Source organism: Aulonocara stuartgranti, assembly GCF_965226115.1.
Source record: "Aulonocara stuartgranti genome assembly, chromosome: 18".
Taxonomy (NCBI): Eukaryota; Metazoa; Chordata; class Actinopteri; order Cichliformes; family Cichlidae; genus Aulonocara; species Aulonocara stuartgranti.
Window position 1 is genome coordinate 29,127,136 of NC_138954.1, and position 15,507 is coordinate 29,142,642.

General features: G+C 40.9%; 1 protein-coding gene across 1 annotated transcript; it reads left to right on the forward strand.

Moving 5' to 3' along the window:
- Nucleotides 1-75: 75 nt before the first annotated feature.
- LOC309694769 (somatostatin receptor type 5) lies at nt 76-1,610 on the forward strand (the record flags this gene model as incomplete). Its single annotated transcript, XM_082514976.1, is given in 4 exon segments — nt 76-428; nt 905-1,208; nt 1,212-1,221; nt 1,306-1,610. Coding segments are annotated over 4 exon segments (972 nt in total).
- Between the last annotated feature and the right edge of the window lie 13,897 nt (nt 1,611-15,507).

Sequence of the window (15,507 nt, forward strand, 5' to 3'; positions counted from 1 at the left end):
TTTCCTATGCATGACTATCCTCCATCTGTCTTTATTTCACAGCAGCATCTTTTTGCTGTCAGATTTGTCAGAGCCATGCCTGCTATCGTAAACCTCCTCTTTAATGTGGTTTCCACCAACACCACCATCTCCTTCGGTGTGGTGCTGCCAATGGTCAGCCTTGTCTCTCTTCTGATGGGTGTTGGTCATCTTCTGCTCTGGCTGGTGCTGTTGAGGAACCCCCGCAGTCGTTCCAAGCCAAGCTCCATCATGCTCCTCAATCTCAGCCTGGCAGATCTTGGCGCTCTGCTCACCCTGCCCTGTGCGCTCCTGACTGCCAGTTTCTATAACTGGCAGCTTGGCGGTGGGACCTGTGTCCTCCTGGGATTCACAACTTCAGTCACAGTGAGAGTGGAGATCTTCAGCCTGGCAGCATTGTCTGTGCTGAGGTATCGTATCGTTGCACCATGGATGAGACCGCCTGCTAGTCTGACAAAAGTGTGAGTGTGAAGCGGAGGTGGGTTTGTAAAAATCATTTGAGGCAGTGTTTGTACAGTTGTTTGACTGTATAATGTTTACAATGATTCCTTTAACATGTTGTTCACACCTGTAAAATATTACCTTTAAAAAGCTGCATAAATCTTTATTAAAGGTATTTAAATGTATTTCAGTACAATGGAGCAACTGACTGCTAAAGGATATCACATGTATCCCCTCTCGAGTTGGAGGAGACCAAAACAGAGCTTCAAGGAGAGCGACCAGATAAATAACTTCAAATGAATGCTACTTTTTCTCTGAAGACATCTTTTTCTTCTAATTACATATGGGAACTTAGCCGTGTACGTCCTCCACTGGAAGTTAGGCAGGTGTGCTGTATATACAGTAGCAAACAAATATACTTATCCCTTGTTTCCTTGTTCCACAGGTCATGCGCTGTGGTAGCCATTTGGCTGGTCTCGTTGACCATGGCATTACCGAAGGTCACCTACATTGACTTCAGTGGTGGTTGCACGTGGTCCGTTGGCCAAAACAAGTGGCTCTACTTCCTGGTTCCTGCCTTTCTGGTTTACTATGTGGCCCCTCTCTTCTGCATCACCGTTAACTGCGGCCTTATCATCTCTCACCTCCATAGCTGCAGGGGCTCGCTGGCCGCCGACAGACGCAACAAGAAAGCTACTGCGCTGCTCATTGGTTCCACTCTGGTTTTTGCAGTTAGCTGGTTGCCATATTGAGTTTGTCAATGTGTTGTCCCCTCATGTTATTTAGCTGCTTTTCCCATTAGCCGACTTGGGGCTAAACTATCTTCAACTTTGCTTCATCTGTCAGCCGCCACACCTGGGCCAACGCAGGAAGCGCAGAGCGTGTCCCTGCTGTGGGAAGTGGCGTCACTGACGGCCATTTTTTTGGTGTGCCTGGTGCCTTGCTGGAACCCGCCACTGTACTTCCTGCTGTCCCGTCCTGCCGTACGTCAGCTCCGTGCCCTTTTGCCATCTTTTCTTCATGTTCAACGAGGAAAACCACCTGCACAACGCTGGCGTATCGCTCCTGCTCCTCCTCCCCCACGTTTGCCAATAGCTCAGCATTCTGCACACTCTCTCACTCATCAAACCCAGACACACGGGGTGACTTAATAAAGTTTACACAGCTGTGCTCACTCACATACCCTCGTGGGGCAATAGTCATATTAGATGTTATATCAACCGCTGTAAATCAAAATTCATGATTCATGCACTTTGTACAGAACATGCGTTTGTTTAGATCCTTTTGTGGTCAGTCTCATTCTGCTTGCTTTTGTAACACCTCTAAAAAGGCTCTTGGCAACAGTGTGTGTGAAGCTCTCAAATAGATGACAGTGTCTCATAAACAGAATGCATTAGGTGCCATAAAAACACAAGGTTTATATTTCTCAGCACAATACCAGTGTCACTCGGCAACTTCCTGTCTTAACAGTGGCAATTTTCCATAAACACAAAGCTGGAAATCTGAAATGATTTAAAAACAGGTTTTGAAGACATTTCTCTTCATATACCAGAGCTCACATCACAGTTTCCAAATCCAGGTCACTGACCTTAAAACAACCTCTTTAGAGCTCCCACACGGGACCTGAACCTGTGATCTTAACAGCTTTTTTTGAAGGACGTCTGCTGACTGACATTAAACCAACCAAGCAAATGGAAATCAAACTACCAGTGGAACTTTTAAACAAACATCTCTGAACTTAAAGGAAAAAAATCTGATCATTATGTCATATAGCAGGTGTATAGTATGAAAAGAGGTTTGCTATGTTTCAGAAACCTGCCATAGGATGTCATTACATTCCATCTAGTAGATTACATCCAGCAATGTAACCTCACAGCCCCTTTACTTCACATTGTGACTGAGTAAAAGCACAGGAGACACAGTCAGCTATGCCTGCTTCCCCGAAAAGCGCCCTGTACAGCTTAGTAGCAACATTGTCTAAATTCAATGTCATTTGATAACCTTATGAAAAGAAGCCTCCTTGACTTATGGGAAGTATTACTAAAAAGATGACTTGTTTTGTTCTGAACTGTAATGCGTAGAAGTGCTTATTAAATCGGGATTTGACACAATAATTCACATCAGAAGATGACTGCATGGGAAAATGACTTCTTAACAAGTGGAGCCTATCTACATCCACGCTGATTTAATATCACAATGTAAAGGGCATGTCATGTATTTGCGCGGGTATGGGGGCTTTGTTTGACAAATTGGCAGAGGGCGGGTAATTGGATTTTTTTTGTTGTTAGCCTATTCATTTCAAGATTTCTAGTAAGCAGCTGAGTTGCAATCACTTGCCCTGAAATATTGCATAATGGGTTTGTTTTTCAGCTGAAGTGAAGATTGCTTAAATTTTTATCACTAATATTTGCTTGATGCAGGGGTTCACTTTGGGTACATGCCTACTTGCTTTCTTGCTGAGAGTTAGATAAGAAGATTCTCTCAAATGTGTCTGCTTGATGTAAAGCACCAGGAAGGTTAGCATACAGAGTAGGTGCTGCAAAGGGTCAACTTTGCTCTGTCTAATATACGTTTAAACTCACACCTCTTTTAATTTAGCATTAAATGTATTATCTATATTGGACATAACAACCTGAGGTCTGGTTTTTTAAGTTCTGTATTTCTGGTGATGGATAGAGACAAGCTAGCAGCTTCCCTGTTTCATATATTTACATATGCTATGCTAAGCTAGCAGATGGCTAACTGAAGCTTTATATTTAGCAAACACATACATTTACTGAAAGTATCAGCATGAAAGCACTTATTTACTGCAAGCATATATTGTTAATCTGTTATTGTTAATCTTTTGGGGCATTTGGGGACACGAGGAATTAGTCGCCTATTTGTACATCCAGCAACCACAAAGCCGCAATCCTTGTGTGGTGTTTCTAACCAGGGTCACTCCTGTCCCACAATCTTTTAAAGGTGTAATATTCCCATTGAAATATTATTAACCACTTCAGCAAATGATCTGAAATGATCAGGCAAACATGAAACTTATTGGAAGAATATGTTTGTTTGTTTTTCTCTCCTAAAATGAATCCTGAATCTTTTAGGTTTGTTTGCCATCTGTTTGTATGTGAGAGGACAGTTTTAAATCTTTGCATTATTGTCCACTTGTTCTGTTTCTGTATCATTAATCAATATAAAAAATTCAGCTCCTGGTCCCAGCCTTTCATGTATTTAATTTTTTAAATATAAATCCAGTGCCACTGGCGACTTGTGTAAAATGTTCTCTCTGTTTTAGGTCTTCTACTCTTCTCGCTAACTAGTTAAACATGTGGTTCCTCAGCAGCTAAATGTTCACATGAGCATAATGAATTCTTAAATAAAATCCAAAGTGATAGTCATTCATTTCCTTGGATGGGTAAAAGTAATACAGTTCCACCCGTTTTGTTATCTAGATCTGTGGCTAGATGCACAGGACCATGACGAATAAATGAATGAAATGAATACAGTGATCCCTAACCTTGTGGGGGCCTTCTCATTGACAGCCACAAATCCTGCCTTAGTTACCTCTTGACCTCCTGACTCAGAGTGCACAGCTGGATATTCAAATGACAGACTGCAGTGTTTCCATTAGCAGGGAGCAGGCGGGGTTTTTTTGTCAATGCTATCTTGGTGGCTAATGAGAGCACTTATCTCTGTCATCTGTCTGTGCTGTGATCCTCTCATGCGGTGCAAGGCACTCACAAGCTCTGATGTCCTGATGAGACTTAATTAAGTCTCTAGATTAGAGAAAGCTTAAAATATAAGTCACGCTCAGCAGGCCCATTGAGAGAATCCTTCCCATTTCCATTCTCTGTATTGACTGAAGTCCCAGCATGTCTAGGGACCTGCTGTATTACTGAAAATGCTGCAAGTTCAGACACTGAGCAGAATGGGCTGCAAAGTGAAGCTGACAAAATATTAATATCCAAGGGATTCAGGAGACAGTTGATACAAAGGAAGGCCCTTTTATCTCACTTCTGCTTGGACATTTAGGCGAAGTATGATTGTGTTCAGGACTGGACACTTACCACTTAATAGCCTTAAAATTATGTTAGGTCATTCACTCTCACTGAGCACTGTTTAAATCCCACAGAGAGGATGTGTTTAATGAGACTAAAATGATACCCTGTACACACACACACACACACACAACTGTCTGAATGATCTTTTCCGAAAACGTTGTGACACTGTAAAATAAGAATATTTCATAAAAACACGAGAAAAACAATCTAATAAACCCACATTTTATTCACAAAAGAACATAGAAAACATCACAAAAAGACATTCCACTGTTTCATGAAAAATATTAGCTCATTGTGAATCTGGAACAGGGAGAACAAAAGGCTGGAAAAGTAAGTCGCACTAAAAAGAAAAAGCTGCAGCAACATTTTGGGACTAACTAGATTAACTGGTAACATGACCGGGTATAAAAAGATCATCATGAAAATGCAGAGGTTCACCAGTCTGCAAGTATTGTATGTATTTGTGGTAGAATTTTGGAATAGTGTTTCTTCTAATGACTGAATATCTCATCATCTACAGTACAAAATATCATCAAAAGGTTTTGAGAATCTGGGCACTAGACTGAAAATGAATAGTGGATGTCCCTGTTCTTTAGGCCCTCGGGTGGTACTGCATTAAATACAGGAATGATTCTCTTAAGGAAATCATTGCACAGGCTCAGGAACACTTTCAGACACCAATCTCTGTCAACATATTTCACCATGCATTCATAATGCAGGTCAAAGCTTTGTCATGCAAAAGAGAAACCATATGTGAACGTGATCCAGAAATGCTGTTGCCTTCTCTCGGTCAAAGCTCATTTAAAATGGACTGAGGCCAAGTTAAAAACTGCTCTGGGGTCAGACGACCTGAAATTATTTTGGGAAAACATGGACCCTGCTAAAGAGGTGAAGGACCATAGCACTCATTTCAAAAGCCTGTATCTCTGATGGTATGTAGGTACATCAGTGGCTTGCACATCTGGAATGATGATATACAGATTTTAGAGCCACAAATGTTCCCATTCAGACATTTTTTTAAAAAATTTTTCAGGGAAGACCTTTCACATTTCAGCAAGACAATGTCAAACTGCATACTGCAGGTATTTGTAGTAGGAGAGTCTCTGTGCTAAACTGGTCTGCCTGCAGTCCAGACTTTTTCAGAAACTGAAAACATTTGGCCCATCATAAAATCAAAAATATGAAAACAAATATGACCCAGAACTATTGACAAGCTAGAATCGCGTGTCAGACAAGAATGGGAAAAATGTTCTTGAGTCCAGCAGCTGCTCTCCTCAGCTCCCAGATGTTTACTGACTGCTGTTTAAAGAAGAGGGGATGTCACACAGTGATAAACACGGGCCTTTCCCAATTCTTTTGCTGCTATCAAATTCAAAATGAATATTTTCTCACTTAAAAACAGTTCATGTGTTTTCCATGTTCTATTATGTATAAAATATGGTTTGATGACATTTGCAAATCATTACTTTCTGTTTTTTCAGAGTTATATTTGTAAGTACATGGAATATGTTTAATCTTTCATTACACACAAAAATCATTCTCACTTTAAATTATATTCAAAGTGAGATAATTTGATGATTTGTATGTGCTTACCTGTGCATTGCATCATAATGTTACCTTGAAGTCTGTCTATTTTAAATCCTTGGTTTTTGAAATGACTCACGTAGGACTTTCTCTAAAGCTGAGACATGAATGATGGAGCTTCAGTTTTGCTTGACAAATTTATGTGTGGAGCAGTGCAATAAGCATGCAGTTTTTGTCTTTAAAACTCATAAACTAATCAGCCAAAACATTAAAACCACCTGCCTAAAATTGTTTATGCATGTCTGGCTTGTGGCTCTCAAGTGCTGATCATTCAGGTCATGTGAGGAGTGGGGTGGGACCTCCATACAGCAGGCATTGGGCATCACAGATGCTCAAATAGATTTGGGGCATGGGGAGTTTAGAGGCTGGCTCAGCATCACACCTACGTGTTCTTTATTGTGTTTTGAGCTTACTGAGCCTTTTTTGCGATGTTTACGTGGGTAGAAAGTGCCAGAATAACGACCACATGAACCCAGGACCAAGGTTTCCCTGTAGAACATTGCAGTGGAACAAGATGATCAGTCTTATTTACCTCACGCTGTTGATTAGCACTTTAAAAGTTATGTTAGTTGGAAGTTACAGATGCACATTTCCAGAGGGTACAGAGCAACTTAACCTTTTATTCTGTGTGTCTGGTGAATGTAAGTCTAATTTTCACTGCTTTTAGTTTTGCTTTAGTTCCTCACAGCATAACCAGTCAAGATAATCGGCCACCCTCACTGAGCCAAGCCGTGTCCGACCACTTGATAAAAGCAAATCATTTGGTAATGCCTTGAATAATTAAGCGTGACTGATGTAATAGTCACGGTGGCACGGTGGTTAGCACTGTTGCCGCACAGCAAGAAGGTCCTGAGTTCAATTCCACCATCAGGCCGGGGTCTTTCTGTGTGGCGTTTGCATGTTCTACCCGTGTTTGCGTGGGTTCCCTCCAGGTACTCCAGCTTCCTCCCACCGTCCAAAGACATGCAGCTTGTGGGGATAGGTTAATTGGATAACCCAAATTGCCATTAGGTGTGAATGTGCGAGTGAATGTGAGTGCAAATGGTTGTCTGTCCCTGTGTGTTGGCCCTGCGACAGACTGGCGACCTGTCCAGGGTGTACCCCGCCTCTCGCCCTATGACAGCTGGGATAGGCTCCAGCGCCCCCCGCGACCCTGAAAAGGATAAGCGAATGGATGGATGATGTAATATGATGCAAGAACTTGAAAATACAGTTAACTTTGACATTTTAGTTGTTTAATGCTGCTGGGCTCAGAAGCTAGCCAGACCAGTCTCGAGACCACTTTTAAGTGGTCTTGGTCTTGTCTTGGTCTCGATACCCTCTGGTCTTGGTCTTGTGTTGGTCTTGGTTTAGGCGATCTTGACTACAAGTCTACTAGCCACTGCATTTGTGTTTGTTTGACAACTAGCTTAACACATGTTTAACAGAGTTTTGCTCTGTCCTTTGGTCAATGTGATGTAGTAATTAATTTGCATATTAATTAGCATAGCTCTAAATCCTACAAGGTTTAGAAGATTGCATCTTGCTGAAGCAAGAGCTGAGTTTGAGGTGTTTAAATGATAATAATTAGATCACACAGTTTAGACATATTGATCAGTGCCTTTGCCTCTTTTTATCAGTAGGATTATGACAAAAGTACCAAGCCAAAACTGAAAAGGATGCTCCGATAACCGACGTTTGCAGTGTGTCCTTAAAAAAGTTAAGGAAACTGGACAGGTGGAAGACAAAAGAAGAAGTGGCAGGCCTAAAACACTACAGCAGGTGAATAGTATCTGAATGTCTCAAAGAAACAGGAAAAATCATGGGCTGCCAAATTACACAAAAACTAGTCTACAAATCAGTGGCAGCAGGTCTCATGGAGTGATGAATCTAATTGTGAAATTGTTGGTTTAAGTCAATATGGATGGAGGAGGTCACAAAAGATGTACAACACTGTAAAACAGTGGAAGCTCTGTGATGGTTTAAAGCTGCATTTCAGTCATGCACTTTCCATGCAGTGCCATCTGGAAAGTGTTTTATTTGCATGACAATGATCCCAAACACACTGCCAATGCAGTAAAAACATACATGGATAGAAAAATACACAATGAAACACTATCAGTCATGGATTGGCCTGCTCAGATCCCACATGTCAACATTACTGAAGCAGTGTTGGATCATGGTGACAGAGAACAAAAGGAGCCAACATCCAAAGAAGAGCTTTGAATGTCCTTCAAGAAGCCCAGAGAACTATTTCTGAAGACTAGTTATAGAAATTACAAGAAATCGGCCTGAGAGAGTTCAGGTTGTGTTGAAGAATAAATGTTGTCATACCAAATACTGACTTTCAAGCTCATTAGAAATAACAAAGTCTGTTTTTTTTTTTATTTCCATTGCTTGAACGTGTTTCAATAAATCTGAATTGCTCAACTTATTAATTAATGAGCATGGGCACTGCCCATGGACAAGATTTATGGCATTAAGTTATGACATTGTAACTCTTTGAAAGCTTTGAGGGGGAAAAAGATCAAGAGAAAATGACATCTTAACATTACCGCCAAGTTGCCTTTCACTGGCTTTACCTGGCTTGTAAGTTTGATCTCTAATCTTTCTCTGTCTGCACGGAGGAAGAAGCAGAGTACATTTGCAAGGCTTGATTCCTTTTATATTAAAGACGGTAGATATGAGTCAGGTGCACTTTCAGAAGGAACCAAAATGGAATAAAAATCTCTGTATCTGCAATAGTAGAAGTCTGAGCCATAAAAGGATTTTCAGTGCGGACTGCAAGAACGAAGATACCAATTGATGACAGGTTTAAAAGAGTGGTATAAAAATGAAAATGAAAAACCAGGAAAAACTGGGTTTGCATGGATCAACAGAAGGCATTAAAATGTCTCATGTTTAATAGTAGTGGAGGGAAAATTCTGACATGGATACTAACAGCATACAATTTACCAACCTCTGCCACAAGATCTCCAACAAAAAAAAGCAACAGTAACAAGCATCCCTGTTAGTGCTGTAGTCATTGTTGCTTTATTTAAAAACAGACAAACCAAAAAAACCAGACTAACTGTTTTAGTCTGTGAAATAAAATTCTTATATAACTCCACAGTGAGAGAGCTGTTTCCCCAAACTTAAAGCTTGCCTTGCAGCTCGTTCCAGTCACTGTTAGCAGCAAAGTGCACTGAATTGTAAAATAGTCTGAACTCAGGGACAGACTGTGGCGAGGAGAAACGCAGCATTATGGGAAGCTGATTTTTAGTGTGAATGCTGATTAAGCACTCGCAGTATTGAGATGCTATTTTTATTCTGTATGTCTTTCACAGGTTATCTCCTCCAACACCTCCAAACCATTCTAGACCATTAGATTCCTCTTCTTTTAGATGTGTGTGCTTCTATTTTATTTCATTTCTAACGTTTATGTTTTTTTTAAATAAACAACTTTATTCAAAAAAAACTTATAATGTATTTCAGTGGAGAGAATGTGCAAAGAGGATTCAACCTACTCCTCTTTCAACTCTATCTACTTCCACATACGTTGACCTACACACATCATTCAAACTTTAAAACAAAGCCAAGACATTGAACTATTTATCTTTCCACTGTCTTTTATAGTTTTTCTTCAGTTCCAGTTTAGGTTTAATGCTTTTTTCATGTGTTTCAGAGTTTATAATGGGTGTCTATGGGACAGAGTGTTGGCGGTTTCACTGAGAAGACCAACTGCCACAGTGGCAGAAACCAAAAGATTCGTTTTTAAAATGTATCTCTCAATTGCTGCTGTGTCCACAGTTTTCGCTCTACAGCCATCATTTTACCCTCAAAACGTTGCCACCGTGGTCCACTTTCCAACTATGTGTCTCTCAAAGCTAAGAGATGTAAACTTTTTGAACTGTGTGGATGCAAGTGAATGGAGTACCTTGTAACCGACACATAGAGATTCATTGTATTTTCAGTGAGGAGTCTCAACACAGAGCGTTCTCATTCCCAATGCATAACATACAGACGATTTGCCACAGCCCCAGCCTTGTCACAGTAAAGCGAAAGGTACCTTTCTGCGTCCCTATGACACGCTCCGTATTGTTAATTGAAGCACTTTTTATTTACTTCGTGGCTTTCTATTGCAGCCTTAACCCTAACATTGTCATGTGCTGTGTGCAGGCAGGAATTGGGGCACACGAGGAAACACAGCCAAGAGAGAGGACGCGACACGTTACTGAGGGAGACGCGGACATAAATACACAGAAGGATAACGAGGGACGTGGGAGAACACGGGGAACACAGCTGACACTGATAATCACAACGAGACAGGGCAGGAGCAAACACAACGTGACGTACACTGACGGGAGACTATCGAAGTAAAACAGGAAGTACACCGAGACGCAGACCGGGGAGAACACGGGAGAGTACAGACATAATGGGCTGGGAAGGCATAAAACACAAGGAGGGGAACAAGGCATAAGAACTGATACACTGAGGGAGACACAGGGGTAAAGACACGAGGGGAAATCTAATAACGACATCTAAACAGAATAACCTGGGGACCCTTCAAATAAACAGCGGACTTAAAACATAATAATATCTAATGATTACAGGAAAACACAAAACATCGGGTAGAAGTCCCGGGACCATGACAAACATTACCCCTAACCTTAACCATAACCTTACATGTATAGATTCATTCCAACCTGCTCTCATCACTCAGATCTCGTAACATACCAACGATTTGTTACATAGCGTCTGGTCAAAGGAGTTTGCAAAGAAAAGCGTCTGGACTTCTTTAAGTTGCTTGAAGACGTTTCACCTCTCATCCGAGAAGCTTCTTCAGTTCTAAGGTCAAATGGTGGAGAGTCCCAGATATAAACCTAGTGGGAGTGACCCCCCACAGAGGGACAAAAGGACCCCCTGATGATCCTCTAATCGCCTGAGCCAAGGTGTGAAACTGGGTGTGGGTCCCAATCAGCCAGAGTTTCGGGTGTGTTCATTGTGAAACCTGGCCCCACATAGCGTCTGCATACATAGCGTCTGCATGTTACGTGTTGGGATGAGATGTCCTCAACAGCAGGAAAGACTGAACGTTTTTTAACTCCTGTGACCACATTTTTACACCAGGAACATTAAAAACACACTGTTATGTAGAACAATCTTTCAGACCCACATGGTTTAAAAAATATTTTGATAGGAGTTAAGATTTTGGATTTAGGGGTTAGGAACATCCAGGATTGACAGATTTTAAGGAGGTTCTTCAACTGCTGGAACATCAAGCACTGACAGACTTTCAAACAGGAATTCCTCACTGGAAAAAACATTTGACATTCGCAGACTTTCAGAAAGAGGTTCTTCACTTGGAAGAACATTAGACATGGACAAATTTTCAGCAGGTTCTTCACACTCATTGTGGTTCACAGGAGTGAGCGATGAAGTGATGCTATATTAGAGTCTGTCTCTGGACTGGTTGTTTGCTACTCTGTGACTTCAGCTGGGAGCGGTTCCCCGGTGGGTCGAGGATCATACTTTAGGTTCAGTATTATAGTTATGTTATTCTGGTCTGAACCTCGAGAACTGGTCATAAGAATTGAGTCAGCTTTTTCAAGTTCTGCTACAGAAAGCTATAAGACAGCCACACCTTCACCTCTATCTGACAACACACCGTTAATAATTTGTCTTCTCAGTGTTGCCACAATATTTTTGGTTGCTGAATACAAATAAGAGCAGAAAAGTCACTGTTGAAAATTTAATACTAAAGTTCCACATTATGAAAAGTTTTTTTTCTGTCCACCAAAGTAAATATGATTCAATAGATTTTTGTAAAATTCAACTTGCCACCAGAACCGACAAAAATATTCATAATTAACACACTTCCCATTGTGGGAGGACTGCTCACAATCACACACAGCAGATGTTTTGCAAAGATTCAGATTTTCTTTTTAGAGTTTTGAGTTTAGACCTTTAAAATATGTAATTCCACTCTTAAAATGGAATTAAAGTAATTTAATTAAAGTCAAGTGAAGTTAAAGAATGTTAGATTTCAATATTCATTCAGATTTTTGCTGACTCTAAATTTTCTTTGGTCAATACTAAAATTTTTTCTAATGTACATTATAAAGATATTTAACTACTTTCGTGTGAACTTCAGCTTTCAACAGTTCTGCACTTTCAGCTTACAGGTGAATGATTCAGTGTATTGCAGTTAAATTTAACAAGTATTTAACAAATATTCCCAAATATTTAAGCAATTACAGGATTTCAGCTAAAAAAAATAAAAATAATAATTCATGTATCAGCATCCATCCATGCCTTTTCTTCTGCCGGGTCGCGGGGGCAGCAGCCCAAGCAGAGAAGCCCAGACCTCCCTCTCCCCAGCCACCTCCTCCAGCTTATCCGGGGGAACACCAAGGCATTCCCAGGCCAGCTGAGAGATATAATCTCTCCAGCGTGTCCTGGTTCTGTCCCGGTGGGACATGCCCGGAAAACCTCACCCAGGAGGCACCCAGGGGGCATCCTTGTCAGATGCCCGAACCACCTCAACTGGTTCCTTTCAATGTGGAGGAGCAGCGGCTCTATTCTGAGCCCCTCCCGAATGGTTGAACTTCTCACCCTATCTCTAAGAAAGAGGCCAGCCACCCTTCGGAGGAAGCCCATTTCCGCCACTTGTATCCGCGATCTTGTTCTTTCGGTTACTACCCACAGCTCTTGACCATAGGTGAGGGTAGGGGCGTAGATCAACCAGTAAATTGAGAGCTTCGCTTTTACAACATAAAAGCACCATAGCTTAAATAATTGTCTAAAATTGTAGACGGTAACTGATTTTTGTGGATGCTTCTACCTCTGGCTGTGAGTACTTCTACAAACACTCAAACCTGCAGCTTATGTGAAATTATACCAGAAATCAAAAGAGCACTCCAAGCATTGAACAGAGACCTTCAGACAACATAGGAAATGTTGAAACGGAGAATTTTATTACACTTTAAAAAATACACTTTGATTTTGAATTTAATGACCACAAAACTTACTCTAAAAAAGAAGAAAAAAATAAGAACTTGGTGTAATGTATCACAACTATTTTACTATTTATGTATTCAGCTAACTGTTTATATTAATCAGTAACATAACTGGGAATAAAAAAAGACCATCCAAGAGAGTCATTCAGTAAGACAGGGGTTTGCAACATTATGAGTGTACATTTGTTCAACAATCTCAGATATGTGTTATTTTTCTAATAAAAAAAACTGCAAAGAATTTAGTAATTTCATCATCTATGATAAATAATATTTCTGTATGCAAGGGACAGAGCTAAGAAGCATGCACATTATAGGGACAACAGTACTGGGCAATCTACACATTACACCTGCAGGAGCTGTGGTCATATTATTAGGGCCTTTGGGCACATTGAAAACGGACACACCTCAGTAGTGGACATGGTTTCTTTGACTCTGGCTTCTTCTGAAAAGCACAATCTGAAACACACTTCATTGCTGCATTCACACACACAGTTCAAAACTCTACCATGGAAAGAAAAAAATCGCATGCCTGCAATTCACTCAGAGCCCAAACTCATTTAAGATGGACTGAGGCGAAATCATTCACACTACATCCTGTGGGTAAAGAACACAGGAAGACCGCGACCATCTGCTTTTTTCTTTTAAATCAAGGTGTAGTGTAAATACAGCATTCATGAAAGTGTGGGGCTCACGTGGAATGGATAATATTCACATCTTTAAGAATCAATAATGCTGACGTATGTATGTAGTTTTTAGAATCATATGCACTATATGGACAAAAGTACTGTGCCACCTACACATTACACTCACAGGAGCTGCTCAGCCGTGGGAACCCATGCTGTGAAGCTGCTGGCACATCGCTTTTGTGCTGATGTTAAAGGCAGAGGAGGTTTAGAGCAGCAGCCGAGCATTTGGTTTTATGCACTTTATGCCTCAGCACGTAGTGTATTAAAAAGTTACAGACTTACGGAGACCCTGCTGTGTATCTTAATGTGGTCTGCAACATCTTTGCTGAGTCGCTGCGCTTCCTAAACATTTCCACTTTATGTAAGAGGGAAGAACTTTGCAATGAAGACATCCTGTTACAGTACCACACTCAAACTCAGTGAGCTCTTTAAAGCAACTCATTCCTTCACAAATGTTTATAAAGTGTGTGATTTTAGACACCTGTGATCATGAGACTGAGACTGTATGTTTTCATCCAGACTACCTCAATTTCAGGGCTGGCTTAATATTTATTAACTGGATTGGTGGATAGGTACACTCTACACATTTAAACATTTTCCAATTGGGATTTATTTCTCTCTCTACTCAAACAAGTAAGTTCTTTAAAGTGCTGTCCGTGATATAATTCTTGTTAATGAAGGCCTCATGCCAAAGCCCGTTGGTCAAGTGACAATATCTGTTCTTTCTGCTAAAAGTGTTGCAGGAGCTGCGACCTCTTTAGACCCTTGTGCTTATCCGTGTGCCTTGGAAGCAGGTGAAGTTTTCCCAGAAACCTTCATTTTATTGTTTATTTCAGCAACAGAATAATGTGACAGGAAATAGTTTTAAGGGCTGCTTTTGTGTCATCTTTCATAAGTTTGCCATACGTCTCAAAAATGGTTGTTTTACCTCACAATAATGTCTTCACCTGGCATGGGAGAGGACTGAGTTGTGTAACAGAAACATCATGTATTGAATTAGTCTTCTACTGGTCTTGTTTGCAGTGTGAATCAATGCAACCAAAGCTGCATGGCTGACCACAAAAGTCTGTACTGCTGTATTAAGAATGTAGGGAGATCTCTCACCGATCGCTGCTGTCTCTGAGACCTTGACTGCAGACTCTTGGCTACGATTATGGCCGACGTGTGTTTGTTTTTGAGTGTAACCCAATGTACTGGACATGAACCGCTAGTGCATATATGTGTGTGCGTGTGTGTCTGTGACCAGTGAGCTGGTTGAGCTTGTATTGAAGGTACTTTGTAGTAGACACACCCAAGGCTAAAAATTTAAGCTTAATACAACTGGACATATATAGCCACAGCACTATAGATCGGTCACAGCAGCCAGTAAAAGACAAACAATGTTCATACATCCAGTCAGTGTTTCACCAGTAAAAGTGGGAAGAGCAGCTACAGCTGTCGTCACAGCGACCAGTTAGATACTGTCAGACATCAGCCATTTAAAGTGAGTTATGAGCACTAAATGTGCCATTTCTCCTTTCCATATCCACAGTCTTTTCCTTAAGTGGCACCACAACTGGAATGGCCTCGCACACCATCTGTTCCGAAGGAACTGGTTTATAAAACATATTGTCGAAGGATGCAAAAGTGTTGCTAGGTAATGCAAAAGTAGTGTTCATGTTTTTCACCTCAAGTAGCTCCATAAAATCAAAACAGACCTCAAAGCAGACAGCAGCCCAGCTTTTGTGGAATTGGGCTTGTTACACTCTA